Raw genomic sequence first — 16,135 nt, forward strand, 5'->3', positions numbered from 1 at the left:
ATCATTAGTTCGAGACTAGCCTTGGCTATTTAGCTGCTTCTAAAATAATAATAATCATAACAACAACAACAACAAACCAAAACCAAGAAAAACAAACACCATCGCTACTAAAAATATACAAATAGGTTCTATTAGCCTTACTCAGTGGTTAAAACAAGAAGTTAGGTAAATCACCACAAGTGACCCACTAGCCAACTAAGCAAACATCCCATGGTGACTATTTTCATCATGTCTGCCACTATTATTTATGGGGCCTGGAAAAAAAAAATCTACACAAGTGCTAGACAGAATCAGATATTCTGCTAAAGCTAATAAAAAGCTAGATCTAGATGGTTCCGGCAGTAAAGACTGGGGTTTGGGCTCCCCAGCACTCATGTTCAAGATGTAGACATTATGGCTTCAGACCTTACAATCCTCACTGGAGCTTGCTGGCTGGATAACCTCACCGAGTCTGTAAGCTCCAGGTTCACCAGGAGACCTTGCCTCAGGAAATAAGGTGAAGAGCAATAGTGTGTGCAATATGGCTCACCCACCCACACATCTCACACACAGACAAGAACATGCATACATACACATAACAGCCACAAGGAAATGTGACTTGGTGTCATTCATCTGATTTTTCTATTTCACACACTGATAAGCATTCTAAGTGACCCAAAGCAAATGCATCCCACAAATGTTTCCAAAAACATCACTTTTATCAAGTGAAACTTTTAAATGAGATACACAATTTACATTTTTAGAGGGCAATGCTATGGGTCTAAAACTATCCTGAGGCCTGAAAAACTATAGAGGGGCCCAAGAGGGGTACATATTATGTCCTCTGTCTTCTGTGGTTCCATAAACTTAAACTGGCAGCTCCGGTCATTGTCTTGTTTTACCTCAGATGTGCCTTGGCACTGTGCTAAAGGCTGCCCTTAATCACTGCTTAATGAACACTTAGTAAACAAACAGGGAAAGCTGTCACCTCATGGGTCACTCCAGGCTGAAAAGCGGCAATTTCATCAGCCAATCTTGAAAACATAGGTTAGCCTGCTTAAATATTAATCACAGGCTCATCATCAATATTGACAGCCACTCCCAGAGCCAATATCATAAATATGGACATAGGCAATCTGTCCATCTGGATGCCCTGAAACTACCCCCTGGGGGGTGGGGGGAGAAAAGCCTGTCAAGATAAGTGAATTAAACACGTACAACTTTGATCTGAAACACTGTTATGTCATCTTTCCTTCAGAATGATTTCCCCAAATACCGCGAGAGTAGGAAGCACATATCTCTCCTACACTTCTTTTCAGAAGGATAGATGTTTTTGGAGCCTAAGGTTATTAAAAGCCCAAACAAAGGGAAACACAAGAGTCACTTTTATAGAGACCTTAGGAAGAAGACCCTAAGGAGAAGAGGTTCCCAGGGGCAAATGAGATTTCCAAACGGGAAATCTGAAACTCAGGATGCTTTACGGTTTGTCTGTACACCTGAATTTACTTTGGGAAAAGCTGAAAACCTATCCTTCTGATTCCAGCTACAGAGAAATGCTTTCCATGGGCTGGAGTTGCCTTCCACAAGTGGTTAGGACAGAGGTGCCAAAGGGGAGGGTGAGAAAACAAAAGGAGCCATCGACTGGCTAAAGGTAACAGAATGCTGAGGATCGTGTCAACAAGACAGTCTGTTCACGTCTACAGTTCACCTTCAGCCACGTGGCAATGGAGCACCAGTCTTTCAATGTTTATACACTGGCAGCTAACTAGCTGTTTTTTATTTTGCACATTGTAAGCCAAGAAAACACACCTGTGTTTTATCCTTTCTTAGCAATTTACTTATAGCTGCTATGGTTTAGATACTTTTTTTTTTCCCTCAAAAGTTCACGTATTCAGAGCATGGTTGCCAGAGTGGCAATGAGTTGGTGGAACTTTCCCCAAGTGGCCCTCAATGGCACATCCTGCCCTAAAAAGAAGCTGACTTGAGTTTTCTCAGTCTCTCTTGCCAAGAGAGTCCACTCCACACCCAAGTCATCAATCTGTCGGACTTTTATAGTCTAGTATGCTGGCCTTGGGATGGCTGAGACAGGAGACCAGCCTAAACTACAAAGACAGAGCCTATCTATTTAAAAAAAAAAAAAAAAAAAAAAAAAAAAGCTCAAGGTCCAGAACTAATAAACCCCCCCTTTTTTCCCTTCCTTTAAGAGAGAGCCTAGCCAGGCGGTGGTGGCTCACAGCTTTAATCCCAGCACTTGGGAGGCAGAGGCAGGAGGATTTCTGAGTTCGAGTTCCAGGACAGCCAGGGCTACACAGAGAAACTATATATATAGATATAGATAGAGATATAGATATATATAGAGAGAGAGAGAGAGAGAGAGAGAGAGAGAGAGACTCTGATTCGACTAGGTGACCTTGAATTCCTGAACTTCCTGCCTTACTTCAGAAGTGCTGGACTTATAGGTATGAACCATCATGCCCAACTACACCTCTCTTCATAAAGTTTGATTGCCTGAGGCATTTTATTACAGTAACTCAAAGCTGGCTAATAAAACAGTTGTGTATAGCTTAATTAAAAGGATACATTCTGAGAAATGTGTTGTTAGGCAATTTCATCACTGTGCAAATAGCACATAGACTGTACTTACACGAACTAAGACAGTGTAACATTCCCAGACAATATAATCTTTAGGACCTCTGCCACATATGCTATTGAACAAACATTGGTATGCAGCACATGGTTGCATATGTTCTAATCCTGATCTTCAATGGGCCTTGAATGATGACAAATTTGAACTATCAGAGTCAGCAAAGATGCCATGAAGCTTCCACTGGTTTGAACATAGCATAGGAAGCAAGGTGTAGTGCAACAGTCAGCTCTGGGCACTGCAAAAGCCTTGGTCTGTAGCATTGACTGATTCCCACGGTATAATTCCATCTGACCAGGGCCAAGTGCAAAACCCCAACCTATCTTCACTAAATGCAGAGAAAGCAAGAGATGTTTGTGTCCAGGAGCCTTTTCAAGCCAGTCAACACGGACTCCAGTTCCTCGCTACTTGCAACTCTTAGTACTTTGGGAGTCTGAGAGATTCTGCAAATTCCTAATTCATGGTGTGTGTGTGGGGGGGGGATATCCACTCCAGCAAACTGCCCTGTGACTCCCCAAGGGCACTGCAGCACACCCTGCCCCTCACCACATAAATAGATGCAGGTTTCTTTTTTATTTTTTAATGTGAAGTGAATTTGGGCTTGGGATTGGGGCAGAATTTCCAACAATTTCTCAAGTCACACTAAACATCTTTTTTTGCCATTCTGAACTACATGGTATAAGGCAAAGGAGTGATCTCGGCATTGATGATTATACAAATATACATCAGTTCTAAAAACATTTAAAGGTGCTCTGTGTCCTTCAGTAGCAAATATCCAATATTTAATTCACTATGCAGCTAGACAAGCACATCCATCTCAGTATCAAATTTGCCTTCATTTTCAATAAGGGTAAAAATTATATGCATACCAAATAATTGTTTTTAAAATAAATTTGTTAGGGCTGGAGAGATGGCTCATTATTTAACAGTGTGCACTACTCTTGTAGAGGACCCAAATATGGTTCTAGGCATCCACATCCCACAGTTCACAATGGCTTCTAACTCCAGTTCCCGGGGATTAGATGTCCTCAAGTCTCTACAGTTATCAGCACTCACATGCTCATACCCAACCCCTTCCACACACAAATACACATAATTAAAAATAAAACAAATCTTTAAAGATAGAATTGATTTATGATCAATCCACTAAATGTTTGATTTGAATACCTATGTTACACACTTATATACCTGGGATTGCATAAAAACTTCTTGGGGGTTGGAGAGATGACTCAGCAGTTACGAGCACTCGCTGCTAAAGACCCAGGTTCCTTCCATTCCCAGCACCCACACGGCAGCTCACAGTCATCTGTAACTCCAGTTCCAGGAGATCCAATACCTTCTCCTAGCTTCTGAGGGCACCAGAGACCCATGTGGTACACAGACATAAATACAGACAGACCATCCACAAACATAAGTAAACAAACAAGCGAATGAATATGAAAATTTTAAAAGTTACAACTTTTTTTCTGGGAGAAAAAAGGGGTCGTGAGCGGAGAGGTTCAAGAGGTCGTCCTGAAGGTGCTGGTGTGAGGAAGACACTTGAGGATCACTGACGTGGGAGGAGGACCATGGTAGCTTAGCTGAAGAGTAGAGAGAGGAGTCCATCCCCTCACTCCAGCACGGATATTTGATAAAACGGCACACTCTCTCCTAAGAGTGCCTGCCTGGCCTGACTTAAAGGGCTGTTCGCAAGAGTCACAAGAGATGGCTGCACAAAAATGCCTTTAAAATTACTCACGACTAGGAAAAGAACTCGAGTCTTGCCTGGGGATACAGTTCAGTGGTAGAACATTGGCTTAGCATAGGTGGGCCCTGGCTTCAATCTCTAGCACTACTTAAAAATTAAAACCACAACTCCAGTCTACTCTTCGAGTTAAAATACTTTGGAAGCATTATTTCCTTCTGATGACCAAATTTTAGAGGGCAAAGATTCCATAGGTGCCAATATTGTATGCTAAATACAAGCAGGCTCACTTGCAAGAGGACTTCCTTGTTTTTTTTGTTTTTGTTTTGTTGAAAACAACGTTTCTCTCTGTAACCGCCCTAGCTGTCCTGGAACTAGCTCTGAGACCAGGCTGGCCTTGAACTCACAGAGATCCACCTGCTTCTGCCTCTTGAGTGCTGGGATTAAAGGTGTGCGCCACCACCTCCCGGCTTCCGGCTTCCTTGTTTCTGGCTAATTGTTTCTGGTTAGTTCGTCAATGATAACTAGTGAAGGGACTGGAGAGGTGGCTTAAGAGCACACTAGCTGCAGAGTTCAGATCTCAGCACCCATGTAACAAAGTGGGTATGGTCCTGTGCACCCCTGTTACCCCAGCACTGAGTGGCCGAGACAGGAGGATCACTGGGGCTGGCTTGTTAGCTCCAGGTTTAAGAAAGACCCTGCCCCAAAGGGAAAAGAAGGATAGATAGAGAGTACTAGATAACCTCCTCTGGCCTGCGCGCGTGCGCGCACAACACACACACATACACACACACACACACACACACACACACACACACACACACACACACACATACAGGAGTATACCATCACAGATACGAAATACATGCTCCCTTGACCTGACCCCAGCCAGTTCTGTATCACTCAACTACAGCAGAGAAAAGAGATGCCAAATTACTATTTTTTTTTAATGAGCAAAATACAAATTTATGTTTTTGTTGTTTTCTTTCCTCTTTTATTCTTGGAATTTTTTTGTTTGTTTGTTTGTTTTGTTTTGTTTTGTTTTGAGACGGGTTTCACTATGTGGCCTTGACTGTCTTAGAACTACTTACATTATCCAGGCTGGCCTTGAACTCACAGAAATCTGCCTGTGCCTCTGCCTCTCTAGTGCTATGATTACAGTTGGGCCCCCACCACAACAGACACAAATTATATAATACACTTCGCTTCCAGCACGCTTTTAAGTTATGACAGAAAAGGTTATCAAGCCCAAAGCAATTGCACATAAATTCTGAGTTACAAATTATAATTGTCAGGATTCTTTTTCTTTTCACGAGAGACCTAAGAGACCTAATAGAAACCTGAGACAGATGAATCTCAAACAAGCTTAGTGAATGAGAATTCTAGCTTTTTCTCACATACCAATGAAAGAGGCCATGTGAGAGGTCAAATGTCAAACCTGAACAGAGTGGAAAACGTCATCATCTAAAAATATCTTACAACTATAATATCACAAATCCATTCCCAGACTAATCTGAGAACCAATCTAGTAATTTTGTTTTGTTTGAGACAGGGTTTCTCGGTAGCTTTGGAGCCTGTCCTAGATCTCGCTCTGTAGCCCAGGCTGGCCTCCAACTCAGAGATCCGCCTGCCTCTGGCTCCCGAGTGCTGAGGTTAAAGGCGTGTGCCACCACTGCCCGGCAACTAATAAATATGATTAAATGGTCCACTTAGACGAGAGAGGTTCACGTGTTCAAATTATTTAACTTTACCCCTTTCTCATGATTTTCCACCTAGCTTTTCACACTCTTCCAAGATCTTTTTCTTTTTGTCTTTCCCTTGTGTATGTGTGTATGATGGAGGTACATGCTTGTTGGACACGTGTGTGCCGGGGTGTGAAGCTATGAATGTGTGTACAGACTTGAGAAGGACATAGGGTGCCTCCTATCATTCTCCATTTGATTCTCTCACTGAGCCTGGAGTCTACCACCTCGTGGCTAGACTGAGAGCCAGCCAGCCGCAGCAATCCTCCTGCCTTTGACGCTCCCACCCACAACTGGGGTTACAGATATGTGCAGCCACACCTGCTTTTCTTATACAAGAGCTGAGAAGCTGAATTCAGTACCTTGTGTTTGCACAGTAAGCATTGTGCCTGCTGAGGAAAAGTCTTAACACTGAAACTCTTATAATAAGAGCATCCTTTCCCCTGACCTCACTCAGCCAAAGACTATTATCATATCCTAGTCAAAGCATAGACCCATAGATTTTTTTTTTTTTAAAATAAACAATTAAAAGAATATCTTTTCAGTTGTTATTGTTTGTTTGTTTGTTTGTTTTTCCGAGACAGGGTTTCTCTGTGTTGCCCTGGCTGTCCTGGAACACACTATGTAGACCAGGCTGGCTTCAAACTCCCAGAGGTCCACCTGCCTCTGCCTCCTGAGTGCTGGGATTTTAGATGTGCGACACCACTGCCTGGGCAAAGAATATTTTCTAATGCCTACTAATGTCAGCCTTAGGGTGAATAAAACTCACAAGTGTCCTATATTGATGTGGAGTTTTCCCTCTATAAATATTTTCTGTTGCTAAGAATATGCTGCATTACGAATACTCTTGCCGAAGTTAAGTAAAGTATGAAGCGTGGCAGAGAATGAAACATTAGAATTAGCAGATAAAACATCCTGCCACAAAACTAACTGTAATCTACATTGCTTCGTGTTGTTATAAATAAGCAGGATTTATCATGCAGAGGGTCATGTTTAAATAGTGGAATTTTTCATTGTCTTATCAGTGCCATATACCACCTAACATTAACTTAATTTATTTATGGGAGGGGGGTGCCAGCCACAGTGCATGTGAAGATCAAAGGATAATTTACAAGAGTTGGTTCTCTCCTTCTACTATTAGGATCCTGGGGACTGAACTCAGGCTGCCAGGTATGTTGGCAAGCATCTTTACCATCTCACCGGTCCCCACCTAACATCAGACTAGCTTTTGTGTTCCAGCTTGCTACATCATTAATTTAGAAAATGAATATATACCAATCTTGAATTTACTTGAAGTCAGAAATAGTGACACACACGTGCAATCCCAGCACCTGGGAGGCAGAGGCAGGAGGACTAAGAGTTAGGGCTACACTGTAAGATCCTGGCTCAAATAAGCAGCTTTGTTAGGACCATGATCTTAAATGTTTAAAAAAAAAAAAAATAGGGACCGGAGGAATGGCTCAGCGGTTAAAAGCACTGGCTGCTCTTCCAGAGGACCCAGGTTTGATTCCCAGAGCCATATGGTGGCTCACAGTTGTTTGTAACTTAAGTCCCAGAGGATCTGACACTCTCTTCTGGCCTCCACAGACACTGGTACATAGACATACATGCAGGCAAAACACCCATACACATAAAAAAAAGGTAAAAAATAATAAAAATTTTGAATTAAAATTAAGAGACTCTATGAAACAGAAATAAAACTGAAATAGAGCCTTGTTCAATCAAAAATACCTTATAGAAGAGCCTAATTTAATGACTATCTCACCAGTTACAGTCTTTTCTGGTTATTCTAAGTTGGAGAAAGAACATCTAACACTTCCTAAAAATGTAAGTGCATTTGCTAAATATATCTAGGATGCAGTCCTCACACCTAACAAGTGCTAACTATTCAGAGTGTGCTGAAGATTTTCCACTTGGGCCTGATACTTGGAGTTCTGAAACTCCAAATGCAGTGATTCTGCACAATACCATGATTTTACATACATGTGCTTTTTATTGTTGGGCAAACTGTTTAATACAGAGAGTAGTATATATCTTTTCTTACTTTATTTCTATATGTATCTGTGTGTTCGTGTATGTTCATGTGTGTGTGTGTGTGTGTGTGTGTGTGTGTGTGTGTGTGTATGCGAGTGCATGTGCAAGAGCGCCAGATGGCCAGAAGACAGTGTTGGATTTCCTAGATCTGGAGTTACAGTTGGTTGTGTGCTGCCTAGTGTGGTGACCCCCCAACCATGAAATTATTTCATTGCTACTTCATAACTGTAATTTTGCTACTGTTATGAAATGTAATGTAAGTATCTGATATGCCGGATATCTAACATGTGACCCTGTGGGAGTCTCCACTTACAGGTTGAGAACTGATGTCCTAGATTATATATTAAATCTTCCTAAGTCTTCAGCTTTCTATTCTACAATACCTAGGAGCTTGGACTCTGGACACATAATGTGCTTTAACACTTTCTAATCCATTTGCCTAAAATATCTGCATGGCCTAGTATTTATTACTTCTCCAGGTTTCTGTTTCAATGTTACCTCAATCACATCCCAGGACCCTCCCAACACTATCCTTACTTTGCCTCTATTTCTTCTTCATTTCACAGACACACACACACATTTTAATATATATAAAACATCTATATACTTATACTTATGCATATTACTTGCTTACATGATCATTGGCCATAAGATGGTCAGGAGATGTGTTTTGTGAATAACACTACTTTAGCACATAGAAGGGGCATGATAAACTATGTGTTGGGTGGATGAATGGCTGTACAGAAAGAAGGTGGGAGAGCCTATCTGTCCTCACAAGCTTTGGATACAAGAACATCATTTATTCAAACAGGACACAGGAAGAAATCTTTCTCAATTCTGTCTTCAATTGGCCAAGACTTATCATGGAAACAGAAGACAGCCGCTGGTCCAATACCTCATGGAAACGGCTTGGCCTAACAGCTTAGCCAACACTCCAGATGTGCTCCTTGCTCTGGTCTGTTCCTTAGGCTCCAAGCAACTGCCTGAAGGACAACATGACCTTTCTCAGTTCAGAACCTTAAGAAACGCACTTGCTCATGGCCAACACAGATTGAGTAACTCCTTCTCCTAGGGCATGAGTAAACCCTGAGGAGGGATGGAGGCATGACAGAGGTTGCATAAATCTATCAGGCCATCTTGGTTCACCTCAGGCTCTCCAGTGCACAGACAAGATAGCATGTACTGGAAGGCTTAAGGAACGGAGCCCATTCCCACAAAAAGGCAGCTCTCCTTCTGAATTAAAACAGGGGTTCAAGACCAGATCTTACCCAGCAGGCATTACTATGCAAAAGCTTCTTAAGGGCCTGAAAGCTTTAGTTTCTTCACACAGTGTAAGATTGCTACTTCCAGTTCATTCATCACTTCCAGTTCTTTTGTCCTGGATGCCCCTCCCCCTCTCCCCACATTGACGCCATTGTTTGCAGATGATGAAATTGAGGCCCACAGCAGAAACATGTTTCAGCAAAAGCTACCTAGCAGGTAAAGGCAGAAACAGAACTAGAATTCAGGTTTAACCCCCACCCCCATCCCATTGTGGACTTAAGTTCTCACATCCATGCTCCTTAACTTTTTTATTTCAAAACTGTTCGGCTACTGAGTCCCTTCAGTGGGAAAGAGAACCCCACGCATGAGTCATCTGAGTCAGTGGCCGTGTTAAATTCTATAGCTGTGTCGGAGAGGATGGCACAGAAGAAGATGGTTAAAACCTGAAGCTAATCAGTCTCACCCAGGTTAGCGCTGTGGGACCGCTGCCAGCTTCTCTAGCAAGTTCCCCCTGAAGGTTCAGTTTGCTCAGCATGTGCACTGCAAGTCTGAGCCCTGGATTTTATCAGCAGCAGCATCCCACCCACCCCCAAAATACTACTCACTGAGATCAGTGGAGTAAAACATGTTCTTTTGATGACAAAATTTGCATCTTCCAGCTTTATTAAACACCACGAATAACATGATCATTCATCATGCAGTGATCACAGATTTTTCTACCAAGACTCAATTTCATTTTTTCTGTGACAAAAATGCAGGAGTCTACACTGCAGGCTTGAAATAATGCATTCTATGATGCATCTCACAGGATTTTCCACTTTGTGAGATGATCAATCCTAAAATCACCGTTCCTTCACCTATGTTCAAGCACGGATCTAGCTGCCTGTACTTTCCAAGACAGACCGACATTCGTGCCTTAATTTTATTCTCCCTTAGTCAGTAAAGAGCTTACTGTCCTGACTGATGAGATGGAGAAATTAGAACACAGATGTTAAGGGATTGCCTAACACAGAGAGAGAGAGAGAATCTAGACTGAATGTTACCCCTCCATATCCAATACTCAGCCCTGTACACCTTAAAATGATATTCAGTAATGAAGGAATTCACTTATAAATAATAGTGACGATGTTTTCAGTGTGGGGCTTTTTGTTTGTTTTGATTTTTTGAGGTCAAGTGGCTAGCCTTGGTCCTTCAGCCTCTACATCCCAAGTGCTAGGATCACAGGCATGCACCATCATGACCAGCCGAGGACTTCATTTTTGTAAGAGAAACTTCAGAATGGCACTCACAAAACTGAGACACGGATGAGCACAAATGGGTAGAAAGAGGCAATCATTTTTAGTTAGACGTGTAGAAAGTCTTCCTGTGGGTCTTGGCCTATATATCCATAGAACTGGCCTCATGATTATGTAGTAAGAAAGAGTGTGGAAAACCCAGTACTAACTGAGCTACGTGTCTCTGAAGGTGATACATATCATCTTGTCTCTACAGTAACTGTTCAATCTCAGCACCATAGAAACCATCATGGCAACATACTACTGTAACCCCAGGAGCTGGAAAGAGAATCAGATGTTCGAGTTATCTTTGGCTACATAGTGAGTTCAAGACCAGGCTGTGCCACAGAAGTGATTATGATGACAGATGTTGACTACTCAGTCTGAGCCAGGCACATATTTCCTCATTGAACCTTTCTTGGAACAGCCCTATGCAACAGGTCACGTATTTGTTTTCATATAGGTGAGGAAACCACAGCACAGACAAGTCCAAGTCCCAAGGTTAATGGTCTAGATCTTAGCATGTCTAGACTGTGGTCATGTGAGAGGCTTGGCTGTTCTAACAAGGGAAAGCCCAACCTACCATTCTGAAGTCCTCCTCAAACTTGAAAGCCCCACCTCCCGTGGCACAGAGGGTGGTGTGGAGGCTGGAGAAGTTCTTCTCGCTGCCCATCTGGATGAACATGTGCATGGCACAGGTCGGGAAGCGGATGAAGTGCAGGTTCCCCTTGCGCCCACACATGGTCAGGTTTTTCAGTTCCAGGTGGACGTCTCGGATCCCAGTTTTGCCATAGGCAGTATTAGAAGTCAAATACTTCCGGATGCTCTTCAGGTTCTCCACTTCTTCCTGCTCTTCTTCTGCTGTGATATCCTTTGGTTCAAAGTAAACCAACTTAACCAGGGTTCCGCCAATATCCATACCAAACCACGGGAATGCTGGGGACAAAAGAGAAAAGAATGAGGCTGCGGGCTCAGTGTTTGAATAGTCAATGAGGAAATGCATTCACCATTAAATGTCCTCTAGGTCAACTACACGAATCTAAAATGAGGTGCAGAGAGACAGAGTCCCCGTGGCACCCACAGCTGTTCACAGCCACTCAGAATTAAGAGAGACGGCACAGGGTTCTGCAGACTCATAAACCAGCCTCGGTCGTGCTTTTGGAACTCAAGCACCCTGCCAGGCCCAGTGCTATTCCAATGTTTAAAGACATTTTTTTCTTTTGCACAGACCATACTCTAAGTGTTATTTTGTAGACTCTTAGTCAAATTAGTGGATGAGTTCCTAAGCCAGGCATGGTGGTACACACCAGCACACAGGAGCTGAGGCAGGAGGATTGCAAGTTGAAGGTCAGTCTGGGCTACAGAGTGAGACTCAGTCTTAGAGGAGAGAAGAGGGGAGGGCAGGGCAGGGCAGGGAGAAGAGACAAGACAGACTGATTCCAGGCACAAAAAGCTTCTTTGACACTTTTCTTTTGTTTCAGCCCTACAGATTATCTATCTAAACCCTCATCAAACTGAGAATGCTGGGATCTAGTAAAGGTCTTTTCCTGGTGCCAGAGCCACCTGCTTTCTATTCATGAGGTTGAGGGAAAAGAATAGAAGGAAAATATCCCTGCACACAAAACCTTTCCTAAATCTCACTGTTGTTTCATTTAGGATTCAGACATCCATTCAACAGTTGGTAAACAGTAATTTCCCCCCAATACTCTAGAAGCACAGAGCTCGGATGTGTCTCAGTCGTTGAAGTGCTTGTCTACTGTACGTGGAGCCCTAGATTTGATCCTAGCATCACATACACTAGCAGAGTGACACGGGTCTGTAATCCAGATCTTGGAGGGAGGCTCAGAAGTTCAAGGTTACCCTGGGCTACCGAGTGAGTGAAGGCCACTCTGGGACAGAAATCCCATCCAGAAGGAAGAGGGGGGCGAGGTGGTCTTCCGCAGCATTTTGAGGATAACGGTTTTGGAGAAGTTCTGGCAACATGTGTTAAAACTAAAAGTAGCCAGGAGTGACAGCACATGCCTCTGATAGAGGCCGAGGCAGGTGGATCTTCCTGAGTCAGCCTTGTCTACATAGTGAGTTCCAGGACAGCTGGAGCTATGTAAAGACTCTGTCTCAAAAAACAAACAAACAAAAAGACCCCAAGCCAGGTATGGGACATGTCTGTAAATGTCTGTAATCCTAGCATCCAGGAAGTTGAGATAGAAGATTGCCTGTTTTGAATTCCAGGACAGCCTGAGCTACAGAATGAGACCTGCCTCAACAACACAAAATCTCTAAGTATTCAAGGAGCACATGTCAGCCTGTGGATAGTGTACCTGGGGATGGAGAGATTCGAGGGAGGGATTAACTGCACATGCTTCTCTTCTCCAGTTCCCAGAACCTATGCTGGGCAACTCACAACTGCCTACAACTCCAGCTCCTGAGGGACCCGACACCTCTGGCCTCCTCGAGCACACATGTGCACACAGACAAACATACACATTAATGTAAAAACAATAAATCTTAAAAATAGAATGACCAAATTAACACAACTATTAAAACAAACTATAAACAAAGCGTATGTCCTTTAACAAAGAAAGAAAGAGTATGACTTCTAAACTGTGGACACTAGACAGCGGTAAACATGATCTCACTGGAATTACTTTGCCCAAATTTCCATTAATGAGAAAAGAAAAAGATCGGGGGCAGTGTACACTCAGACAAGTACAGATGCTTATCTCCTTCATATTTGCTTTTTGTTTTCAGACAGGGTCTTATGTAGCTCAGGCTGGCCTCGAATGCAACGTGTATCCAAGGATCACCTTGAACTTCCTGACCCTCCAGCTTCCGCTTCCTCAATTCTAGGGTTACGGGAACATGCCCCCATGCTCCAATTATGGGGTGCTGGAGATTGATACTAGGCAAGCACTCTACCAACTGAGCTACATCCTCAGCCTTTTCTACTTGGTTTTGAAAAAGAAAAAGTGAGGCGAAGAAAAGAGGACAGATGAGAGAAATCTGGTCTCTGTGTTTACAGATGTGAGCCTGCATAAGGGTACAGGAGACCTCGGATCTGCTGAGATGACAGAGGCAGAGGAGTAGAGGTGACACGGGCAGAGGCTAGACAGAGGGAATGAGACTGTACGCATCCTGGCCACTTTCAGTGCCCGCAGCAGTCGAAAGAACTCAGCAACAGTGGGACCAAAAATGACATCAGCACTGTTAGGACAGGACAAGCCACATAAAACCTAGAGGACGCACTGGTACTACGCCAGTAACCCATCGATGACCCCGCAATCGATACTGACCTCCGGGAGGAAGAGCCCCCTCATAACCTTCTATTTGGTTAAATATTGCTAAGCACAAGCAACTGAAAATGCCCGACTCTTCAAAGCACAGCGAGAGATTCCTGAACATCCTGCGAGTTATTCAGAAGTCCCAATTGCCTTTGAGCCATTTCAAAGCTTTTGTTGGCAAGGCGTCAAAGGAACCGGAAAAAGGTAGTAGTGTTACAAAAATTTAGTATGATGTTTTATGAGCAGTTTGGGCTAAGGTAGAAGAGAATAAAGGTTAGAAGGACTGTGTTCATTTAAGCAGGAATGGAAATTTGTTTTAGGACCTAGAGGTGGAGGAGAAGGAGTCAGGAAGGGGAGACTGAGGCTGTGTAGCTCAGGAGCATGGCACAGACCTAGAATGAACAAGAAAGGCTCTAGGTTCTACTCCTAGGACGATGGGAAGTGGGGGATAGAAGAGGAGAGAGAGAAGAAATTGGTTTTATTTGGCTATTTCACATCTTTTTGTTATTGTTACAGGGTGGGTGGTTGAGATAAGGTCTTATCCTATAGCCCAGGCTGATCTGAAACTTCTGAGCCCCCTGCCTCAGACTCCTGGAGTCTGGTCGCCATGTCTGCCTTTCTTTTTCTACCATCATGAACACAGCACTGCTCTTCTGCTCACAGAGCAATGCTTTTCTAGGCATGTGTAAAATGGCACTCATCCTCCTGATGTCTAGATCTGCTTAAACCTAAGCTTCCCTTACAGCCACACTGTCGATGGCGATAAGAGAGAAGAGGAAGGAAGAGGAAGAGCATCCCTGCAGCTGTCAATGCCCCACACATGCCACAGATGGATGTCCAGATATGTGAGTAAATTCAGCTGAACTGCCAGAAGCCCATTCTAGAGGCAGAATGCTAGAATTCACCCCTTGCTCTCCTTCCCAAAGCAGATGTTATAACAAAAACAACACGAAGGGCTGACATAACTCGGCGTAAGGAGCTTGTGTGACACGTGCAAGGCCCTGGGCTAAATCCCCGGGAGGAGGAGGATGTTGAAAATAAATAAACCAGAGTCATCAACAATAGGAGACCACGTTCAAGTTTCACAAGAAAACTTCCACAAACAAGTGCTAAATAAAAATGACAGGAGGCCACTGTTTGTACCAAGCACCTCCCCTATCCCCCAAAAGACCAAGCTAATAATTTACGTGGACTCATTCACACCCATCTGGAACTAAACTGTTGGTCTGACCTCCTGAAAACTCTGGATTAGAAAAATCCCAGGAATTGTGCCCCGCCCCAAACAAGCCAGCTTCGACTAGCACGACACTGATGCTCCTCCTGCCTAATCCTTACTCAAAGAAGTAACCTAGCTCTGAGTAGTGGCTCCTATCTATAATTCTCGCCTCGTATGCTGAGGCAGGAGGACCACTACAAACTGTAGGCCAGCCTAGGCTACACAGTGAGTTCTAGGATGGCTAGGATTATGCGTGAGCTCCTCCCCCCGCCCCAACACACACACAAGAAAATGAAAACAAAACATCAACGAAAGAAATGACTTGATGCTATCAAGTATTTTTCTATTCTGTTTCCCTTTCTCTGCCATAAAGGAAATGACTTTTTAATGGCACATTTATTTACATTTTATTGTATCTGCTTTCAAGGCCTTTTCTGTCTGTACCAAACACCTTTGGTTGACCCACTGGAAACTGCTAGATTTTAAAACTGAAAATAAAGCCAATTAAGCCCAACAACCTTGGGATTGGGGAGAAGACTCAGTGGGTGAAGGTGTCTGCTGCTAAGTCTGAAGTAGATCCCTAGAACCCACACAGTAAAAGAGAAAAATGACCTCAGACCTTACATGTGCACCCTGACACGTACATAAACACACTGACATGAAATAAATAAATGAAAAAACTCAAAAATCTCAACTGTTGTGATTCTACCCTTTGACAGCATATATAAATAAACCACTGCTCTTTAGAGCGGGCAGAGTTGAGCCGGGTCGTGGTGGCACACGCCTTTAATCCAGCACTTGGAAGGCAGAGGCAAACAGATCTCTGTGAGTTCAAGACCAGCCTTGTCTACATAGTGAGTTCCAGGACAGCCAGAGTGGTTACACAGAGAAACCTGTCTCGAAAAAACAAAACAATAACAACCCCCTCTCACCACCATCCCCTCCTACCCCACCCCCGCCCCGAAAAGAAAAAAAAAAAAAAAAAAAAAAACCCAGGGAGAGTTGGGTATTATGAGCTGCT

At 43.4% G+C, this 16,135-nt stretch overlaps 1 protein-coding gene across 3 annotated transcripts in view; it reads right to left on the minus strand.

The window, feature by feature from the left end:
- Positions 1-16,135, minus strand: part of Pank1 (pantothenate kinase 1) — a 66,182-nt gene that overhangs the window by 17,728 nt on the left and 32,319 nt on the right. For all 3 annotated transcript variants that reach the window (XM_028859110.2, XM_028859109.2, XM_028859111.2), the window contains exon 2: positions 11,204-11,556. In XM_028859110.2, coding sequence (XP_028714943.1) covers positions 11,204-11,556 — 353 coding nt within the window. The remainder of the gene's footprint in view (positions 1-11,203; positions 11,557-16,135) is intronic.

The sequence above is a fragment of the Peromyscus leucopus genome, chromosome 1 (assembly GCF_004664715.2).
Source record: "Peromyscus leucopus breed LL Stock chromosome 1, UCI_PerLeu_2.1, whole genome shotgun sequence".
NCBI lineage: Eukaryota > Metazoa > Chordata > Mammalia > Rodentia > Cricetidae > Peromyscus > Peromyscus leucopus.